Genomic DNA, 22,935 nt, shown 5'->3' with positions numbered 1-22,935 from the left:
CAAGTGGTGTGTGATTTTCATGACCAATTAGCCTGTGTAATCGCTTACAAACAGGCTGTAAGCGATTACCAGGTGAGAAAATGGATTCTGTACCGAAAGTTGATGGCTGCTCCCGGGTTTTTTGAACGCTACTCCCAATTGGATGTTGGGGGCTAACATGGTTAGAATTAGGTGGGGAGGGTACAAGTGTTGTGTGATTTCAAGTGGTGTGTGATTTTCATTGATGCACCAACTTACATCCCAACCCACACAAACATGTACTTGGTCCTCCTCATAAACATATGTTTCACTTAACTTAAATAATGAATCAAAATTAAATAACACAGGGAATCAACAACACAATAAAATATTCTTTCGAAAAATAACTTTCATTATTCAGAATCATATTAACTGTTCCAAATACAAGTTTACATTCTTATATAAATACCAAATACTGCAATATTACAAAAATGAGATAACTCTCAACCTAGATTTGGACTGTAACCGGTGTAGGGAGTTCTACAGGCTTTGCTCTTGAAACGCTTTCGACGTTGTCCTTCCTTCTTATCGCTTTCATTGCTGTCAAATCCTCCCTCACTTGCAAAATCATTGAAAAAGTCTTCATCTTTACCCGTTGTTCCTAAAGCAACTTCATCTTTATTTATGTCTTCAAGCAACTCATCCTTCAATGAAAATAACTCTTGTTCTAGTTCTTCAATAAGAACATGTTGTTCATGTAAGACTTCATCTAAACCACCAGACGAACCCATGGCTTAAAAAATCGAACAAGTTCGAAGAAATGGAGAAGAGAGTCCGAAGGAGAAGAACGAGACTGCGAAGGAGAAGAACTGCGAAGGAGAGAGAACGGAAATTTGAAAATGAACCCTAGGAATGAGAACCAACTATTCTGGACAGAGGTTTCAGTAAAAAAAATGAAGTGGGGGCAGTTTCGGAAATTTAGTCTGACCCCTGAAAATAAGATTTTCATTTAAAAAAAAATAAAATGCAACCAATTACAATGCAACACGTGGAGTTGTCAAAAGCGTTGTGAAAAACGCGTTGTTAATATATCGCGATCCTTTTTGTAAATCTTGTGCTCTCTTGTTATGATCTCTGGTTCTATTCCCACAGGTCCTTCCCCCCAAGCGTGGTGCAAGAGGAGCGTGTAACTTGGGATTTTCTGTGTGTTTTTTTCTTTTTTTTTCATGCTTGTTGTATAAGTTGACAAACAAAATATTCAAAATATTATCTGGTTGCAGCTACTGTCAGCCTTTCGTCGTCGTAGGAGGGACAGTCCTCCGCATTAAGTATTAAGCATGCAGTGATATGTTGTACATCGCAGAGAGTAGAGCTCAACTCGTGATTGCCTACACTGACAATAGGGGAGAAGCACCGGTCTACTTTTCCTGTTATGATTTCTTTTGTTTTTTTAAAAAAAAAACCCTTTTTTTTTGTTTTGTTTTGTCAACTTTTACAATAAAAATTAAAGTAAAAAAATATAAAAATAAAACTAAACAGCAAAAGGAAACCAACTAAAAAAAATAAAATAAATAAATAAAATAAAATAAAATAAAAATGAAATAAATTAAAATAAAATAAAATAACAAATTAATAAAAATAAAATAAAATAATAATTAAATAATATAAAACGAAATGAAACAATATAAACAAAATTAACATGATAAAAAGACAAAATAAAATAAAGTAAAAAGAATGAAACAAAAAACATATATTATTTAGTTACTTATACAAAATTGGGTGTTGACAATATTTAATAGTAAAAACATCTTTTTTAAGTATAATTGGTTAACTAAGATACGTAATTGAATAAATTAAAACTATTAACATTTTACAAATTAAATTATATTATTATAATTAATAATTCAAACTGAATTTATTAGTATTAATATTTAAGTTATAACGTTATCTCAAATTAAAGTATCAGATATACTTTTCACATAGTTTGGATAATTTGTTTAAGAAAAAATTTATATTAATTTGGTCTTAATATATAAGTCTAAGAAACATATACTATTTGGCCAAAATATATGACCTAAATAAATCCTACTCTAAGGACTTCCATGATGGTCCAAGAGAAAGAGTCTCAACCTATCTTGAATAGAAGGCTTCAACTTTTCTTGAAAGTGTTTGGCCATGGTTAAGAGATATGCCATCAGACCATCTTGTTCGCTCGTCCATCCTAGTCAGACTGTCTAGCCCATTCAGTTCGACTAGCCCTTCTATCTCGTTCATCTTAACCATCATGTTAGCCTGTCCATCAAGTTCACCTTAACATCCAAGTCAGCCCGTCCATATTGGTCATCCTGTCAACCTGTTCATCTCGGACATCTAAGCCAACCCAACCAGATTGGTCATCCTGTTAACCCATCCATCCCAACCATCCAGTTAGCTTGATCCATTCCGACTATCCCGCCAACTCGTTTGTCCCAATCATCCAATCAGCTCGATCCATTCTGGTCATCCCGTCAACCCATCTATTCTGACCATCTAGTCAGCCCAGCCCATCCAAAACATCTTGTCAGTCCATCCATCTTGACCATTCTGTCAACCCATCGAATCTCGTCTATCCCGTTAACCCGTCAACTTGGCACATTTCAGGTTAGTGATCGTAAAATGAATCTAAAGAATGTAACTTGACATGAGTTATAATATTAAATCTAAAAGAACAAACATATTTAGTTATCAAAAAAGGATGAAAATATAAAACATGTGGTGTCAACTAATGCAACAACCCCAATCAACAAATTTTGAATATGGTTCATTACAAAAAATTGTATGAAGTCATATTGAAGTAAATATTGATGAACTACTAACAATAAAACACAAATTAGGAATCATCACCATAGAGAGATATGCTAGCTTAAAACTTGCAAACATGTTTCAAATGTAGTTATGCCAAAGTATAAGAAATAAATAAGTTCATTAAGGACACTAATGGGTGATGGAGGAAACAATTTTAAACTAAAAATCTCTAACAATCAACCAACACTCATCGATAACAAAATACCTCACCATTATAATAAACATTTCAATATAACATAAGCTAAATACAAATACAACCATCTAGGCACAAGCTAAAATAAATAGAGGCATTTTCTCACTCTTAAATTAGACACCAGTGCACCAGAATGTCAATGTCGACACCAAAACAAAAACTCCTAATACTAGAAAATAATATACAAAATGAATTGAAACAAAAAAAATATAGATACAACTAAAAAACACATCAATCAACCACTAAAACAGAAAGGACTAATATTTACATTCCATTGATACAATCATTCACAATCAAAAAGCAAAAACACTTATGGTTAAAGATTTTAGGTCATAAAGAAGTTTCACCGTTTCTTGAATTTTGCAATTTCATAAATATGGTCATGGTCAAAGGGCTAATGTCGTGATCATAGATTATGGATTCTAGCTCGTCTAGCCGATCATGTTAATAATCTCATCACCCCATCCATACCATTCATCTCGGTCCATCATGTCAGCCTGTCCATCTTGTTCAACCAACTAGTAGAACCATCCCTACCACCCTGTCAACCCATCCATCCAAGTCAGCCCTGCTAAATCATTCATCCCAGTCATCCTGTCATTCCATCCATCCTGACACCCAATCAGTCTAGTCCATCCTGGTCATCCCGTCAGCCCATCCATCCTTGCCAGCGAGTCATCTCGTCCAAATGATAACTAAAAACTCATATTATGAAAACTAAAAAATGAAGTTAAAAAGATAACATAATAACCACCAAAAACATCTTTCAAAATTATAAATAAGACGAAAAAAAATATAGTTGAAGAAGACCCAACCTTCAAATCGATACTTACCCCAAAAAAAGTATAAAAACAAACTTTGAAGAAGAAGAGGAAGAAGTTGAGACAATGTATGTTCAATAACACCTAAACTTCAAAGTCGCGGTGACCAAATAAGAAGATGAAAAATCAAGAAAGTAATACATGTTGAAAAACAGAGAGTGCAAACGAATAAATGACTAAAAAACAAAAGAATTAAAGAAGTATCGTGATATGAAACTGGATATTTTTTGATAATTCCCTGTTATATTGTTTTATTAGATAGATATTGATTTCTAAAAATATTTGAGAAGTTTAAAATTTGCACCTTTTGTTTATAAATGTGTATTTTTATTAGTTTTGAATAATGCTCCATTTACTTCGATGTTTATTTTGGCTAGTTGTTTATATCATGATTTGTACTAACATAACGCAAAACATTAAAAAAAAAAAACATATTAATGCACCAAATGGCTCACTAAAGAAAAACATTAAGTTATATTTCATGTAGGAACTTTAACTTGCATGTTTTTCCAATCACACGTGTGAAAGGCTGGTAGCAATTGTGTCGGTGTCTGTGTATGAAGGGAGTTTGACATCTGAATCGAAGGGAAAAACGCGTTGAATTGTTTTGCGATTAACAGATGAAAAAGAAGTTGAACTCGTATTCAACATTCTACGACACTTTAACAACTTACAATATTGTTGTATTATGAACATGTTATAACATCTTACTCGTAGTCCTAACCGACTACACATGAATGCAAAGGAAATTCAAAATCATACCATTTTTATTACAGCTCATTCACTCTCATAAAATTAACACCTAATAAGATGGATTTTCTAATACCTCTTAATATTTTAATAGGACATAAAAAATAAAATTAAAAATCTTAAATAAAAGGTTAAAACCACTTAGGCGTCCTTGTTTTTGTAAGGTTTTCCCATTTTGGTCCCGTCCTTATAAAACTTCCCAATTGAGTCCTCAAAAGTACTAATTTGAAACAATCCAACCCCTACCGTTAAAAATCGTTAACGGCCGTTTAAATATCAATGACGTGGCATTATAAATTAATTTTATATTAATAATTATTAATAAATATTTGTGTGATCAGGATTTTAGAAGGGTAAATCTGGAATAGAAAATAATTTCTTCTGCAGAACCCAAACATAGCTCCCACTTCATCTTCTTCCTCCGCAAAACCCATAGTTCATCTTCTTTCTCAAACCAACCCTAAAACAGAAATTTGCATATCTCGGAATTTCGATCTTTTTCCTCAGACCGAACAAAAATAACCAAATCCTTTATAATTTCGATCTTTTTCCCCAATTCAATTTGTCAAGCCCGCCACTGTCACAGTAGAGCCCGTTGCCAACGTTGCCAAGAGTCGATGGAGCTTCATAGGGTCAGTGGCGCTTCTCCCTTTGCTTCTTTTGTTCTGATAATTGTAGCCATCTCTCTGTATTGGGTTTCGTCTTCTGTATGTATCTACTGTGTGATGAACCGGAAGAGAGGATTTGATGCTTCGAATCCAAGAATTTGGATGGATTGGTGTGTGATGATGGGAAAGCGTAGTGGAGATTAGGGGGCTGNTTTGGTCTTCTCCGTTTTGATTTGAATCTATTCAGAGTTTTGGGATTTTTNTGAGGTCACAGAAGAAATGCTTGGTTGATCTTTTTGAGTCGCATCATGCAACTCTCCAGTTTCATCACTGGATCTGCCAAAGCTCTGTGCTGATTCATCCTGGATAGCATAAGAACTCTGCAGAATGTTAAAGAAATTATTAAATTGATTTTTTCTACGATTTTTTAGAAAAAAATAAATTAAATTGCTTTACGATTTTTGCAGAACGAAATTTAGAAGTCTCGTTACCACTATTTTATTGGACAAAATTCATAAAATCGCTTGACCCCTCATTTGTCCTTCCTGAAATTGAAAACTGGCTATCAATTTCAGTCTCACAGACAACAGACATGCACTACAAGACTTTCATGGATATATACTAAAGGTTAGTTGAGTCAGCATTCAATCATGTAAAACCCTGAACCGGTAGTAATTTTGGATTTATAATGTTATTTCTTATTTGTTAGTTTTGATGGGTATTAGGTTGGCTGCATCTATTNCTTNGGAGNAAAAAGAAAAGTTAGTAAATAATGCATCAACTTCTGTTGGGGCTTNCACTATTGAGGAAGATGAGTTCAGGTTCTGGGGAGGAGGAAGAAGAAAGTTCCCACTTTGCCCTTTTATAAAATCTATATTCATTAATAGTTTTTAATATAAAATTTATTTATAATGTCACGTCATCAAATTTAAACGGCCGTTAACAATTTTTAACGCTAGGGATTGGATTGTTTCAAATTAGCACTTTTGAGGATCCAATTGGGAAGTTTTATAAGAACGGGACCAAAATGGGAAGATCTTACGAAAACAGAGACGCCTAAGTGGTTTTAACCTAAATAAAATTATTTGTTATAAAAATAATAAAATTATTTTGGTACATTCAATAACTCAATCAAGATAACTTAAAAATATATTTTTTTCTCTACTTTTTAAGTGGACAAAATCTATTTCAAACTTAAATAATACTTGAGATGCTCTATCAATATTATTTTATCTGGTTTGAGGTCAGAAAAAAAATGTTTTTTTCTCAAAGTATATATTTCTGACAATAACAATAAATCTTATAAAAGCAAAACCATGACACAACAATCTCAAAAGTTATGTAACAATATAATCCACAAGAATTAAATTAAGATATCGAATAATTATAATTATAGTAAGTTTATAAAAATTTTATATATTTTTTGAAAAAAAAAACCTTAAAAGCACAAAATATTTTACATTATCATTTAATAATGTTTTGAATAGCCTAAAATTTAAATACATTTAGTCATTTTTTATATAATTTATTACCTTAATTAGAACGATAATACTCAGACTAACTTTTAAGCTCTCACTTGAGAGCTTAATCTTTATCATTTTTAATTTAAAATTTGTAGTTTATATGATGCATTACGTCATGGTATAGTTTTAGGGTTTCTGCTTCTTTACCTATGTTTATAATTTTGATCTAAAGAAGAATATTTGAAAATTTTTATATATAGATATAGATAAAAGCTACTTTATAATATAAATTAAATCAAAGTAACACACAGTGTAAGTAGTCTTGTTTCCATCATACACTTTAGGAAAACTGTATCTTGATTGCACACTGTTCCACCAACTTCATGCTAAAAAAAAAAATAATAATAATAAAAAATAATAATAATAATATATTAATTATAATAATCATTATGTTTAAATACAACTTTGATTTTTATTTTCATCTCGTTTTTTTTTCTCGGGTGTTCAATATATAAAAGTTCATAGTTTTTTTTTTGTTTTTTTAATTTAAAAAGTTTATATACATGTTAAATCAGTATTATGTCACGGAACAGTTTAATATTTGTACAGTATCACGTATTAAATCACCAATGTCACAATGTTTTATATTCATTTTAATCCCAATTTTTCTTATTTTTATTCGTAGTCCTAAATTTCATTAATTTTATTTAATTCAATCACAAATTTGTTTATTTCTAAACAAATTTAACTTTTATATAATTATTATACTGAAATTTTTATTAAATATTTTTCATTATTTTTAAACAAATTCTAACTATATTATTAGAAGGAAATTATTAAAATTTTTGTTTGATTTTTGTTACATATAAAAGGATATGGTTAGAATTGGTTTAAAAAAATTATACATAAATTTAATAATTTTCTTCTAATAACATAGTTAAAGTTGACTTAAAAATAATGAGAGAAATATTTGATAAAAATGTGAATTTTAATAAAGCTTTCAATATGACATTTATATAAAAAATTAAATTTGGCATCAACTTAGAAAAAGATAAAATTGTAGTTGGATTGAATAAAATTAACGAAAATTGAGACTAAATTGAACAAAATTAATGAAAATTAAAATTGAATTGAATATAAGATACTAAAACACTTGATATTAACTTGACATATAGTATTGACAATACAATGTGACACAATGTTAACTTAACACACGTGAACAATGATCTTTTAAATTAAAGAAAAACAAAAAAATTTAAAATAAATCACAAACTAACATCTGAGATATATTTTTCACCTTCCATTAAGGATTTAAACATTATTACCAAAAAACTAAATTAATAAAAATTAAAACCTTACTAAGCACCTGATAAACAATCAAATTAAACAAAATAAATCAAAATTCTATTTAAGCCTAATAATAAATTAGTTGTACTATAACATACATTGTTGAAGCCGCTTTCGCACCACATGTCGTACAAAATTAAAGTAAATACGATTATGTGTAAAAAAAAACTTATTTACTTTAAGTGATTTAATTATTGATTTATGTTAAACTTTTAGAAAAAAAAATCTGATTGTAATTTTTAAATTAAAGAAAATTTATTGTAATTTCTCAAATTAAAAAAAGAATAAGTTTAAATATAAGAGTCTGAAGTGATTTTTTTAAAACTATTTTCAGTCTCTCAAGTCATTGGGACTACAATTAATTTTTTCTAAATTTAAGGAAGTAAAATGTTTGTTTTTGATCTATGAGGGCACATTCAAATTTACTTCAAAATTTCAATATTAAAAAATATAATTAACTTTTCTTAAAAAAATAAAAATCAATTTCTACATTTTTTTCATAAAAATATGCAAAATTTTATTATGTCGAGTATAGTTTAAGATATCCACTAGTTAGTGTATATATAATTATTTTATATAGAAAAACAGTCTAGAAAGTTTAATCATATCTCTCTTTATATTTGCATGTAATCATTATCCACATTGGAGTCAAAGTGCATATGTTATTAGGTTTTAAAAAAAGCAAGTGATTAGAATTTTCCTTGTTTTAATAATTAGTTGTTCAACAAATTACTTATATTTTGAAAATATAACTAAAATTAGATGAAAATAACCTATCGACATACATAGATTAGATGGTAATCATTTTTATCTGCACTTCAAGCTATCTTTTATTATAATATTATTTTCAATTTAAGTTTAATAAAAAATTATACACACAATACTTAATTAATTAATTAATTAACAGTCAATATATAAATGATATTATTTATCATTTGTGTCACACTTTTTTATGAAATAGATATAGGTTATCAGTTCAATTCTTCCATTAATACATACTAACAATTCATCGACAAAATAAACATAATATAATAATACAATAACAGATATATAACAGTTAAGAATTTACGAATAATATGCATATAATATAAATTATAGCAAAGTATATAAGTGTCACTTTTTCAAATGTTTTTTATTTTCGTAATATTTATATATTAACAGACAATTTTCGTATGATTTCAGATAACTATGGTATACAGCTTAAAAGAAAAGTGTAATGGAAACAATTTTTTATTTGTAAATTTAATAAATTATTTCAGTCAAGTTGACTGTTTTTCTCTTTAATTATCTAAACTATATTAAGTCACTTTTTATTCAACCAATTTAACCTACATTTTAAATGGACATAGAGTGGATTAACTCATAAATATATAAGTTGGTGTAATTTATAAAGTAATAATTATATTTTTTTTAAAAAAGAAAAATAATAATATTTTTTTAAACACAAACACGCATATATATATATATATATATATATTATATTTATTTGTATATCAAATTATTATATCTAAAATTAAATTCAATAATTTTCTTAATTTTAAAATGCCTACTTGTTTTTGGTTTTATATTTAAAGTAATTTTTTATTTTTGAAAAACAGAACAAACACACAACTGTTCAATACAACCTTTTAAAGTGACATATTAGGTGAGATTGGACCAACCGACTCAAACTATTAATCAGATCAAATTATTTATAATAAGGAAAATGATATGTTAACACCATTTTTTTATACCATTTTGACATTGTACACATGTTGTCAAAATATGATTGGACGATTTCAAATTAAAAAAAGTTGAGACAAGAGCATATTTGGAAGAGAAAAACTAAAGTTTTTTTTATTAATTTGAAATCGTCCAACCACATTTTGACACGTGTGCAGTGTCAAAATGGTGTCAAAAAATGGTATTAAAATATCATTTTCCTTATAATAACTTACCAAACCAAATTTCTACTTATTTATAATAACTTACAAAACTAAATTACAAAATTTAAAAAAGGCACATTAAAATACTGAAATTACATATTTGTTACAACAAGGATGGAACTGTAACTAAATAAACATCTAAAAAAACTAATTGATGCAAAGTATCACACATTCTTGTTCAATAATTAATTTTTACTTAAAATATGATTCCCCTTAGGGAAACTTTTCCTCTCAGTAATATTTTTTTTTCTAGAAGTAAAATTGGATTTATCGAGAAAAGGTTATATGTGGATCACACAAACACTAATGACATCTGAGTAATCATATAAGAGATTGAGCCCACTCTTCATCCAAAACTCAAAACTTTAAGACTATGAGTTAATAAATTTTTCATCTTTATACAGTATTCTATTTTTTCATTTATATTTAAGACATGAGTTAGATTCACATTTATTCCTAATATATTATAATTATAACGAGAAAATAAATTAAAGGGTGTAGAAAATGGAGAAGGAAAAAGAAAAAGAAAATCATGTTATGTGAGTTAGTCAGAGTATGAGAGACAGCTTGCATGTCTCACTTCACTCCAAACAACATCGTAGAAACAAACAAAGTAACCTTTTCAATTCTGTGTTTCCATTGCCATGGTCTTGTCATTCCTCCATTCTCTGTATTTTCATTATTTATTATGCAATGTTATTTTGTCTATAAAAGGGTGGTGCAAGAATAGCATATAAACATGGCAGAACGTGTTTGTTTGCAATGAGCATTGTAAGGAAGAGAGAGCACAGCATAGCAACACACATAGGCACCCTTTAACTCCGAAAAAAGAAATCTTTTTTCTTTCTCCTCACACTCTCTTCCCACATTCTTCGCTCTCTCTTTCATTCTCTCTCTTACGTTGCCACCCTCCATTGTGCCACCTCCTTTCTGGGTGGATCCCTTCCTTCTTTTCTCTCCACATTCATCTTCTCTCTCTACCCTTTTGTTTGTTTGTTGCTGTTTTTGTTCAATCTCTCATCTCTCTCTCTCTCTCTCTCTGCCGAACACCTCCTTCAGCCTTTCCTCTTCCTTGATCCCACTTCACATATTCAGGTACGCTGATGCTCTTTCATAATCATCAACGACAATGACAACGACAAAGACATTATTGTTGATGTTGTTGTTATATGGTGTTGGCCTATATGTATGTATAAAAAAATATGTTGTCATTGTCTTTTTCAATATTCAAACATGCATAAAGATGTGACAATGTTTTATGATTCTTATGATTGAATATGTGCCATGTTGGTTGCATGTTTTCTGGTTTGATCACAACCATGGCATTGGTTTTTTCTACGTTGGGGAGGTGTGAGTGAGGATTAAGGGAGGAGAAAAATGGCATCAAAGCATTCATAAGGGAAGGAGGATTAAGGGACAATTTGATCATTTTTCTTGTTGTTGGTTTGTTATAAATTGATACCAGCAATGACAATGTCCTTCAACACCTTTTCTGAAATGTTAGACAAGACAATGTTTGATTTTTTATTTTTATTTTTAAACAGTTGAAGATTTGATTCTTTGTTCTATATGTCATTTTCTAGATTCTATAGAAACCTATCTGATGAAGCAACGGATAAGTCTTTTGCGTATCAATTTTTATGGAATTATTGGATTTGGTTTTTGCTGGACAGGACACTGAGACAGAAAATATAATTAAAGCTTAGAGGCCAGTAATTTAATCTGACGATTATTGAAATTTATTCACTTTTCTTTCTGCTCTGAAGATTTCGAAATCCGAATAAAAATTATGCCCCTTCATGCATTTGTTTTCCTTCCTCTTTCTATAAAGGATCATGAATGCTAAGAGTCCATGAAGCTTTTCAAAAACCTTAGTAGGCGATGATTTAAAGATCTTAATGTCTGCAACATGTAATAAAATGCTAATCATGGCTCCAAGCTTTGTTCTGTTTTCCTAATTCTTTTTCTAAACTTGGTTGTACCCTTAAATTTGGTTTATTTGAGTTATATTTATAGCAATTTATTACATGAGAAAAGCCTTATCTTGCATATTATTTGATTTGGACATTATTGTGAAAGTTTCTCTTGAGGTGGATCAACTTCAGAGGTGAAGATATAGAACATATTTTTCTGTAAGTTAGTCTAATGCTTAAGACTTAAAACTTGACTCGCAGAAATCCAAATATGCAGGGAAGATGATGGTTGGAGGTTCGGTCGAGCTAGAAAGCATGTTTTCTTTAAGATCTCCTAAAGCAGATTTGGAAAAGGACTTTGGTAAACCAGAAAGCACAAAGAGTAGAGACAGTAGTGGTAAGTGGTTGGAGAAAAACACATACACGCCTTTGCGGGGGACACATAGTATGTGGGATCAAGCTGCGCTGAGGTTGCAGAAAGTTTACAAAAGTTTTAGGACAAGGAGGCAACTTGCAGATTGTGCAGTTCTTGCAGAGCAGAGATGGTTAGTTTCAACACATGTACCTGGGTAAACACAATTGGAATTTACATAAAACATTGTCCATTTTATTTGTTACTTCGTATGTCAATTAATTTTTTACAGTGTCAACCAACCATACATCAGGGTAGGTATAATTTTTCAGACAACTATTGTAAATGTCAACAAATTTACTATATAATCTGTGTTTGGATGACAAATAAAAATAATGTACATTGTCAATGCATATACTATTTACTCATCTTTTGTATGAGAGTGAACACTTTTAGATTTAGGAGTCTTGAGCAATCTCATAGAGTGCTGTCAAATAAAGTTGAAAGAAGAGGGAATTGAAAAAGTTTCCATAACCCATGTGCTTGTGGTCTCTATGAAAGACAAAGATGTCCATGATATTGTTTATGTTACTGAACTAAATTCATATGTATAGGTGGAAGGCTTTGGATTTTGCTGAACTTAAGCGCAGTTCAATATCCTTTTTTGACATTGAGAAACCGGAGACCGCCATGTCACGGTGGTCTAGGGCGAGGAAGAGGGCTGCCAAGGTAGGATCTGACATGACTTGTATCATAATATGTTGAGTTGTTGATGTTGTAGATTGAAAGATGAGTAAGATGTTTTCATTTTGTGTTTAATAATAGGTTGGAAAGGGTCTGTCTAAGGATGTGAGGGCTCGGAAACTTGCTTTGCAGCACTGGCTAGAGGCAGTAAGTCTCATAGCTAAAGTGACATTGTTCAAATTAAACCGATAATTTCTCTAACTGGTTGCCAACTTGAACAGATTGACCCTCGACATCGCTATGGTCACAATCTTCAATTTTATTATGTGAAATGGCTTCGCTGTGATAGCTCTGAACCTTTCTTCTATTGGTAAGATTGTAACAAGAATGAAAATGCAATTTCTGTTTAACATGTAACTTTCAATCAAACTAACGGATAAATCAACCTACAAGTGTAGGCTTGATGTTGGGGAAGGCAAGGAAGTACTTTCTGAGAGATGTTCCAGATTAAAACTTCAGCAGCAGTGCATCAAATATCTTGGTCCAGTGAGTTTGTTCTTCCCTTTGAATTCCCTTTTCATCTTCTTTTTCAAGAAGAGGAATTTATGTCATGTTAAAATATGTCATGAACAAGCCATGATATTTTACTTTAGAGAAAAACTCAAAGCTGCTTATGTACCTTAACTGTCAAGCAACATGTAAAAGTAATTTTAAAAGCTGTTTCTTTTGCAGGTGGAGAGGATGGATTATGAAGTAGCTTTTGAGAATGGAAGGCTCATGTATAAGAAAAGTGGGAAACCTGTTGACACAACAGGAAAAGCAAAGTGGATTTTTGTACTTAGTACATCCAAGACTCTTTATGTAGGGCAGAAGACCAAGGGCACATTTCAACATTCAAGCTTCCTAGCAGGGGGAGCCACATTGTCTGCTGGTAGACTAGTGGCAGAAGATGGTGTTCTTAAGGTATGAAGAAGGACAGAAACCTGATAATGGATATAGAATAGAATATTGTTATCCTTTTCTTTCTATATGCTGTTGTATTGCATACTGACAATAGACTTTTTCAACTCAAAGGCGGTTTGGCCTCACAGTGGGCATTATCTCCCAACAGAAGAAAATTTTGAGGAACTCATGTCATTCCTTGTGGAGAATAACGTGGATCTTACAGATGTAAAGGTAAAATGACTAAATGGTAACTTTTCTTCAGTATAAGATATAACATCTGTCAATCCAATGCAAATTTCCATTCAGGATTTGCATGAGTGAAGAAAATTAAACTCCTAGATTAACATAACTACACATTCACTGTTATCTCTTTATAGTTAACTTGGGATAGAATTATAGCTAGATTTTAACTTTGACCATGCACAAAAAATTACCTAATTGCAACTTTCATTACAGCACATGAATGAAAATTCTTGTGAAATGCTGATTGCCATTTTCTTATACCCAGAAAAATCCAGATGACGAAGAAGAAGACATAGCTGGAAACAACCAAGATATGTTCCAACAAAATCTTTTAGAGGCCTTGAAACCTCGAAACACTGAAACAGAAAGCCACAACACATCACCTGAAAAGCTCTCTGACTTGAGAAATGAGGATTCTAATGCTGATTCAACCTCTCAACCACCCTTGTCAAAATTGTCTCTAAGATTGGGATCAAAAATAGCTAGAATTGAGATACCAAAAAGAGTTATAGTACCTGAAGTTTTTGGAGAGCAAGAAAGCGGTCCTCGTACCCAATTTTATTCTCCGTATGCGTCATCAGACAGTGGTTATGAGACAGCAGGAGAATCATTCATAAAGGAGGAGGAATTCATGGTTTCAAAATCAAACATGTTTGCTGAACATCAAAATGAAGATGGGAATACTATTCCAAAGGAGCAAATCTTGAAGAGGATAGATTCACACAAGGGAAGGAAATCATATCAATTGGCTAATCACTTGTCTACTAAATGGACAACAGGTGCAGGCCCTCGAATTGGTTGCATGAGAGACTACCCATTAGAGCTTCAGAATTTGATTTTGGAACAGCAAAATTTGTCTCCAAGGATAAGAACAACGAATCCATCTCCTCGGCTACCACCTTTATCCCGTTTCAGCCCTCATATTGCTTTTCCACCTGCTCCAAGTGCCTTAAGCAGCTAGTGTATCAGCTGACAATACATAGGATGAAGTGGCAATTAAGGGATGCCACTTCTGCTGAGAAAATGACATAGGAGTTCTTTTTGCAATGCTTTTAGTGCCATTCTTTTAAGCCATATAGTTTTTTGTAGGTCATGTGATGGATGAGGAACAAAATAACTTTGTATCTTCTGATTCCCAATGAGGATAGAATCTGACCGGCTTCTTTCATCCAATCTAGATTGAGATAATAGCAACTTGCAAATCATTAATAACATGTATAGTTACGCAGAAAATTTCTCAAATCCCCACCTTTGTGTTATCCTTCAAAACATGTACTCTGTTTATCTTATATACTATAGACAAGATGAAATAGGTAGTCAGAATATATTAATTGTTACCAACACCAAAATTGTTGCGTAATAAGATATAAATAAACACCCTGATTAGATTGAGATTTGAGGTATGTACAATGTGCTATATTTCGAAGTTCAACTATGAGTGCTTAATAAAATATTATGAAGTGCTTAACAACAAAAGATGAAGCAGAAGGCCAAAATAAGATTAATTGATAAGTTGAGAAAAAACTGTCACCCTAAATCAATAACTTAAAGAAAAGAATAAAAAATTCTTCACAAAAAATCTAAAGAGAATTTCTCTCCACATGCAAAAAGCTTCATAAATAAATGACTCAACTAATTATAAAAATCAACAAATGTCTGTTTATATTATAAATCTAAGATTAATAGGTTTTCCCAATTAGTTAAGCTGATTCAACAAGTTATCTAATTAGCGAAATAGCAAATAATGCCATAAAAAGTTCTTAATTACAAAAGGATAGAAAGAAATACAAAAAGTTCAACACAGCATTATACAATTTCTATGCATTATACAATTTCTATTATACAATATGGCCTTAATCTCTTTGTACAAATATTAAATATATGCTGAGAGTTTTATCTTTTGTATTTACATGCGTATTAAATGTGTTATGTAATACCATGATTATTTTCATAGTTATCAAACTTTCGAACTAACTTGTTAATTTAGACGAGTTTACGTGCTTCCAAGTTAATTTAAAAATAAACTTATTTTTTTTTTAAATTTGGTATAATCAACGATAAAAATCAGTAAAATAGTGTAAAATCACGAGTTTAGAACATTTTACAAACTTGAAAAGAGAAAAAAAAAAAAACTAAGTCGTTTGAAATTTAAGATTTCATGATCTAATTGTCACCGTCTCTTACGCTCCTTTATCTTTCTCTATTGGTCACCGCTATTGCCCCACCTCCTTGAGGTCGTCGTCAAGTGTGCTCGATCGCACTCCATTCACACTTCATTTTCTCTCTGTTCGTAGTTGTCGTCACTTCTGTTTTGCACTTGCCGTCACGTCTAATATCACGCTCACTGCCATGCATAATGGTCTCACCTCCTTCCCAGTGCATCACTCACTGAAGTTATTTATTTTTTTAACAAAGTCGTGAGTTGAGTAGTGTTTTACTTTGTAATAGGTAAAAAGAAAATGTTTTTCTAAACAATAAAACCTAACCTAAGTCCTTTTTATGCATCAAAATTAATGATAATAATTTAAGTATTTATGTTTTATAATATTTATTTTTATAAATAATATTTTATAAATTTTATTTATTTAAAATTATATAATTTTGTAAACTTATTTAAATTAAAATATTATTTATATAATTTTTTTCATCTATCTGAAACAAGTTTACTTAAGAGTTTAATAACTTTGATTATTGTTTCTCTATATATCACTACGACCATAGATCAAACCTTATGAGTTGTTTTAACTTTTCTGTAATCAAAATTAGAGTTGCACAACTGTTATAAGGAAAATTATGCACCTTGGTAGACGCAATGCCCACAAATGAAATCCAAAAGTTGAGTGATGCCACATAACCATATTTTGTTTTGACACTTTACATCTCTATGCTTGTAAAATAAACTACACATCTTTTAGCCAAAACTGATCGCCAAAAAATAGCAGAGGTACAAAAACAATACAAAACATTTTGTGTAATATTATGAAATATGTCAGTGGCATTAAATCAAAGTAAAAGCAAATACTATCAAACATACTAAAAAAACAAAATAGCTAGTTTATTAACTGATACTTGATACAACAAAGAAGATTTCTCCAACTATGCAGGTGTGCACCTTTTTCCAAGGAAAAACATAGCGATGTTTGCTATATGAAAGGAAATATTGCATACTCAGCATAGAACAGATTCCATATGAATCGATAGAATCCTGATATTGCATCCTGCATCATACAGGCAGACATTTTAAAAGCAGCTTAAACACTAGTGGAAGAGATAAGAAATCAAAAGGGCATCACTTAGGCCAGTAGAGATGGTGTACAGAAGCTGTTTACACAATATTTTGGAAACTGTTTTTGATTTTAGTCCTATTATAAAATCATTGATGTGGGAGTCTACATATTTTTAAAAGAATAATTTGGTCACTGTATTTTTGCCACCTAGAGTAATCAAGTATTGAACTTTTCATATTGCATTGATAAAAAATCTTGGTCTCTATATGGACCCCAAAAGGACAAAGTGGAATTACCAGAACAAACAAAGCATGTTCTTTTAAAAGCCAATTGGCATTGCTATGTTATCCCGATCTAATAACACTAAACTACAGGAATGTTGCATCAGTCAATCTATTTATTTACTGCCACGGTACTAGTATTTAACCAATAAATAGGTAGTGATATTAACTAATGTGCCATAAGAAGGTTCATGGTGTTGATAAGTAGTTGAAGTGATTCACGTCATCCAAAGTCGCTTTGCTACGAGAGACAAAAATAGAGGTCCAATATCTGAGCATTAAAAGCAGTTAATAAGTTGCTACAATCATTTTCCTACAGAAGACACAATATACCTTGGTATAATTTGCTTGTTCTAGTACCCGTGCCTGAAATACAAGAAAACAAGTCATGTCTACCTTACAATTTCACAACCACTCGTGCATTATGAAACAAGAAAGAAACAGAAAAATGAGAAGCACCAGACAAGTCTATCCTGCATAGCACTAAGGTTCCAATATGCATATAGTGCATTAGATAGACAAAATCTCAACAACACTAGAGGAGGGAAATGCTTTGCTTTGTAATATCAACAAGAATATATTGTCAATACACTCTAATCAGCTTAAGATGCCCCCACAATCTTAAGAATCTTAGATACGGGTAAAACACTACAGTTTATGGTACCATGGAAATCTCAAAGCACTTGCAGTCTTTATCACAAGAGGTTATATCTTATGCCATCTAATATTAAGATGAAAACGGGTAAAGCTATACTGTAAGATGAGAGGGGTAAGAGTTCTGGGGATCTATTTTGGTTTCCTTTCATGTGGGCAATTTGGTTTTTGGACTTAAAATCAGAAAGTAGGTACTGGGCAGTCCACTAATATCACAGACTGCGTACTAGCACCAACTTTCAGCGGAAAGGTGGAAAACTTCTGTGAAGTTAATACTGAATGATTCAACAACCTTGTGAAGATTAAGTTAAGGCTTGACGGAACTCTACTATGTTTAGTTCATTGGTTTTAGAAGTAGAATTATGTGCTGCTAAATGTTATGTTAATAGGGAAACATTGTACTTAGAGATATTACGAGATATAATAAGCTAATGTAATTAGGGCAACAGTTGTTCATCCTATTTATGTCTCTTCATATGAATAAGACCATTGGCTGAGTAATTTCACACATGGAATTTTTGACATGTCTCTTGTTCTTTTCCTCTTTCAACGAGTGTAAAGCCTTGAGCAAATGGGTTCTTTAATGTTGGATTATGATGCATTTGGCTTGAATATCTTGTTAGAATCTCTACCTACATAATAGAGCTGATGCTTCTTCCTCTATGTTCTGGTGTCTCTTCTGTTTTCCTCTCTTTTTCTATCAGTTTATTCCTCCCACTTCCCCACCCTCAAACTTTCCAAGAAAAAAAAAAATCTAAGTCACGAGAAAAGTCTTATAGTTGAGGACTGATATAGTACTACTATTCATATTGTTCAGGAACACGTGTCCAAATTAAACTCAAAAAAATCTAGAGAAAATCGACAGCTGTAAACAAATATAACAAAAATAATTAACAAAATACAATTCAGAGTAAATTGGAATAAATAAAACATTTATGAAAATCCACTAAACTAGAATGATAACCTTTGTAACAGTTATTAATCCAATTAACAAACCTGGTAAATCAAGCTTATTGCAAAAGTCATGTGAGCTGGTATGAGCAGCCAACTCCTGAAATCCTGTTAACAGTTCAGAAAGCACATTAGGTTTTCATGAATGAATAAAGAATTTCATGCTAGGCACATGATGCAAGTTGATATTCACCTGAGGCATGTAAACTGCTGCCAATACTGAAACAATATAGTTCATCAGCAAAATTCCAGAACCAAGGAAAGCAATGTTCCGAACTCCTAATTTTGTAGCAAAGGTTGATATTTGATACCTGAAGTTAGTTAAGACATGCAGCACCATATTAAAGCGTGAAAGCAGATTATGCTTTATACAGAGCATATGCACACACACACACATATATTATACACATATTTATTGGAATAGAGGTGAACAGAAAAATCAACAGCTCAGCAAAATAAGAACAATGAACCTGCAATGTCACGCAATTGGGTACCAAAACTTACTTGCGATCTCCTTCAACATCAGGAAGATCTTTTGTTATAGCAATTACCAATGCGAAAAATGTTACAAAGGTTGTGATGAAAACCACAGGAGAGCTGCAGCCAGAGATACAACAAATGTATAATAAGCTCGCAAAAGATAAGTTGCATACTTAAAAAGAATGTGGTGAAAAGCTAACGCCATAAGCTTTCGTTGATGTTAGCGAAGCACAATTTATATTAGAGGTGTGGAGTTCGTCCTTCTAACATTATGACTGTTATAAGTTAGAGGTGCCCTCAATTTAGAAACTCCACCTTAGATATTTTATTCTTTTGTTTCAATTATTTTATTGGATAAAACATCAAAAAATTCATAATCAGTATACTCTTCAGTGATCCTCTATTTAAACATCATAAACCATGAGCTCAGTTGTTCGACTTAAACAATTACAGATACAAAGCAATAAATGATAAGCCATAACCCACCTCCATTCAAATGCAAGTCCAAGAGCAGCTCTGGTGGCATAGTAGACACCAAAGTTAAGGAGAAACCCTCGTACCTGCATAAGACTCTTCTGTCAATCTTGTTCAAATATATTCCCAACTACTTAAAATTCAACTGCCAACTTAATTTCCCAAAACAAAAAACAAACAAATTGACAAAATTGTTGGTGCTACTGAAAAGTTTGGGACTTATCATACCGTAGCAATTATAAGAAATGCAGCAACAGGAAAGCGTTTCATTCTAAATGGAGGAACGGAATAGATGGTACCCAAGAAAAGGCCAAGTGTGTAAAGAGATAAAATGAAGGGCCCAAAGTTGAACCCCACAATCAACAGCCCAGCTACTGCAAAAAATATAACCAAGAACCATGCAGATTGGACAGAAAGATCTCCGGCAGCTATAGGTAAGTAAGGTTTGTTTACCCTGAAAAAGAATATAAAACCAACTCAGGCTAATATTACTATCATGATTTATTTCATAGGCATGTAACTACAACTTGAAAATTTTGTAACCAGAACAGAAGAATCTTAAAATGAAATTCCTGTGCAGTCAAACATGTTCAAGAAAAAAATATTGAAACTCAGTAAGAAATGTGAAATGGGAATGATGGAGAGGAAAAAAACATGTGGAAGACAAGTAATAAGACAGTTGTTTATATTTCTGCACCATACTTGTCAATGCTAATGTCATAGATTTGATTGATGCCAACTATATAACCATTTCCACAAATCAGGGCAAAAAGACCAGAGAAAGCTTTGAACAAAAGAGACCACTTTATCAAATTTGTGTGCTCAATCAATGCTCTTGCCACCAAAGCACTGTAAAAACAAAGAGAAAATAAAGCTTAGACAAAGTATACTTGGCATCAAGCTGCGTGAAACAGTTGCTAGCTAGTTATAAAGTTACTCACAATGAGCCTAGTGCTGTACCACGTATAGTATGAGGCCTTAAAAATCTCCAGCAAGCATCTTTCAAATCTAAAAGTCTTTCAACTAATGGACGATCAGATCCAGCAGCTCCAACTCCAGTGCAAGCCTGTCAGCATTATTTTCATTTAAACTTATAAAGAAGACTCAAATATCATCCAAAATAAAAATGTAGGTTAAAAACGTCCTATAAACCAAAATAAAGTCGGTTATAGTAAAGTTAAAGAGACTAAGTAAACACTAAATGGTTGCAATTGCAGTTAAATTGTAATCTTCTGTGCCCAATTTTCCAAGTCTCGTTGATACAATTTGTATTAAATAATCACAAAAAAACATATCTACTGATTTCTAGTTAACACTGTGACAACCACAATACACTAACACTCTTACCGTATATAAAACATGTCAGTTCATATTTGTTACTTCTCTATTTGCAGCTCACCTCACTACAATCATCAGCATCGCATGTTATTGTTGGCACCTTTTATTTCAATTCTTCTATTACCACATTGAACTGCTTTGATCATTTTTCCATGCCAATGCCATGATTTAGTTTCTCAAGATACCATAGTTTTTTTATACTATTACTGCAATATTGATCCTAAGAATCACCAAACAAAAAGCCTCACCCGTTGACTTGCCTTTATAGAAGTAACATGGCCTCTATCTTACTCCAACCACATTCCATTGGTATCATCGTCATTTTTATTTTTATTTTTTTGTTTTCTATGTAGACTCAACTAAATTACTACCTAATCTAACCATCTCAAACATGATTTGTACATGTCTGCTGTAATATTTTACTTCTGTTAAATACTAAATCTTCACCCCAAGGTCAATGAATTCACTTAGGAAACTTTACAATCTCTCTAGCACATGTGGTTGAAATTATCCTTCCAAACCTACTTATATTAAATGAAAATAACAAGTTTATAATGCAGTTGCATATTCTCTAAATCATAAATATATACAATGAATAAAACTAAAATTATATATATATATATATATACACACATACATATTAAAAGACAGAAAAGAATATAGAAAAGGTAATTGGGTCAGCATCACAGAAGCAATCACAGTCACCAGTTCTTGAACGAAGTCATGAACACCAGTGGAGTGGAACATGCTCAAAAGAAATGACATTCCAGACATTCATATTTAGAGATTGAGAAATTGCTCATTATTCCAAGCACAGAAGGAGTCACAATTTGAAAACATTCAGCAAAACCCATCAATTTTATTGTTGTCTTTTTCTCGGAAAAACACAAATAAATTAATCAAAATTGGAACTTTAAGGGAAAACAAACATACCCTTATGGAACTGGGTCTCTGGGGTCTCTTGGAAACCGGAATTGAGCAGCATCTTTGTTGGTGATGTTGCAACCCTATTGAGTGGAAGTGACTGGAAAAACCAAGTGTGGCCTTAGTGCTCAGTCTAGCTGAATTCAAATAGGGAATTGTGGAAGGAACCCGATGTGGAGTTGGAGAAAGTGAGAGCTCCATGCGAAGCTGAACACAGCTAGCTAACCAAAAGAATTGTCTGAAAAGTCTTTTCTGAAAAACAGTCACAGTTGCATAGTGTGGTAGGATACGATGAAGATGAAGTTCACGGTGAATGCCTCAAAAGCACATTAAGAGCATGAATTTTGGAAGAACAACATAGTTTCTGACGCAAATTGCTTGACATTCATTGGCATTGATTTTGGCAGACCTATCCGTCGCTCAAACAAGCTAGCATTCTTCTATGGCCACCACCACTTAACTTAGATTATGTTTTCCTTGTTTTTTTTTTTCTAAAAAAATAATAACAACAATAATAATTTTTAATTTACTATTTTATATAAAAAAAAAAAAACTCTCAA

General features: G+C 31.7%; 2 protein-coding genes across 3 annotated transcripts; one reads left to right on the top strand and one right to left on the bottom strand.

Moving 5' to 3' along the window:
• Window positions 1-11,085: 11,085 nt before the first annotated feature.
• On the top strand, window positions 11,086-15,420 carry LOC106770052 (IQ domain-containing protein IQM6). 2 transcript variants are annotated; one of them, XM_022785334.1, is made up of 8 exons: window positions 11,086-12,367; window positions 12,789-12,903; window positions 13,000-13,065; window positions 13,140-13,228; window positions 13,317-13,404; window positions 13,591-13,821; window positions 13,933-14,034; window positions 14,312-15,420. In XM_022785334.1, exons 1-8 carry the CDS (start codon window positions 12,105-12,107, stop codon window positions 15,005-15,007), a joined length of 1,650 nt encoding a protein of 549 aa, XP_022641055.1. In that variant the 5' UTR covers window positions 11,086-12,104; the 3' UTR covers window positions 15,008-15,420. The 2 variants fall into 2 exon arrangements, with proteins under 2 accessions (XP_022641055.1, XP_022641054.1); XM_022785333.1 differs by having other exon boundaries at window positions 11,086-12,391.
• A 1,454-nt stretch (window positions 15,421-16,874) lies between these two features.
• LOC106772791 (homogentisate solanesyltransferase, chloroplastic) lies at window positions 16,875-22,825 on the bottom strand. Its single transcript, XM_014659382.2, has 10 exons — window positions 22,385-22,825; window positions 21,055-21,179; window positions 20,816-20,962; window positions 20,342-20,567; window positions 20,126-20,199; window positions 19,664-19,756; window positions 19,353-19,470; window positions 19,205-19,267; window positions 17,888-17,920; window positions 16,875-17,264 (listed from the first exon to the last, which is right to left on the bottom strand). Exons 1-10 carry the CDS (start codon window positions 22,574-22,576, stop codon window positions 17,190-17,192), a joined length of 1,146 nt encoding a protein of 381 aa, XP_014514868.1. The 5' UTR covers window positions 22,577-22,825; the 3' UTR covers window positions 16,875-17,189.
• Window positions 22,826-22,935: the final 110 nt, after the last annotated feature.

The sequence above is a fragment of the Vigna radiata genome, chromosome 8, assembly GCF_000741045.1.
Source record: "Vigna radiata var. radiata cultivar VC1973A chromosome 8, Vradiata_ver6, whole genome shotgun sequence".
NCBI classification, from domain to species: Eukaryota; Viridiplantae; Streptophyta; class Magnoliopsida; order Fabales; family Fabaceae; genus Vigna; species Vigna radiata.
The sequence above is the reverse complement of the archived record's forward strand: the minus strand, read 5'-3'. Positions and strand labels throughout refer to the sequence as shown.

Bases quoted from the DNA above. Each gene is read 5' to 3' on its own strand.
- LOC106770052 (XM_022785333.1), top strand. From the start codon at position 12,105: ATGATGGTTGGAGGTTCGGTCGAGCTAGAAAGCATGTTTTCTTTAAGA. The intron at 13,229-13,316 runs GTAAGATTGTAA...CTACAAGTGTAG, and splicing joins TCTGAACCTTTCTTCTATTG to GCTTGATGTTGGGGAAGGCA. The intron at 14,035-14,311 runs GTAAAATGACTA...TCTTATACCCAG, and splicing joins TGGATCTTACAGATGTAAAG to AAAAATCCAGATGACGAAGA.
- LOC106772791 (XM_014659382.2), bottom strand. From the start codon at position 22,576: ATGGAGCTCTCACTTTCTCCAACTCCACATCGGGTTCCTTCCACAATT. The intron at 20,963-21,054 runs GTGAGTAACTTT...TTGTTTTTACAG, and splicing joins GGTACAGCACTAGGCTCATT to TGCTTTGGTGGCAAGAGCAT. The intron at 19,471-19,663 runs GTAAGTTTTGGT...AACTAACTTCAG, and splicing joins GATGTTGAAGGAGATCGCAA to GTATCAAATATCAACCTTTG.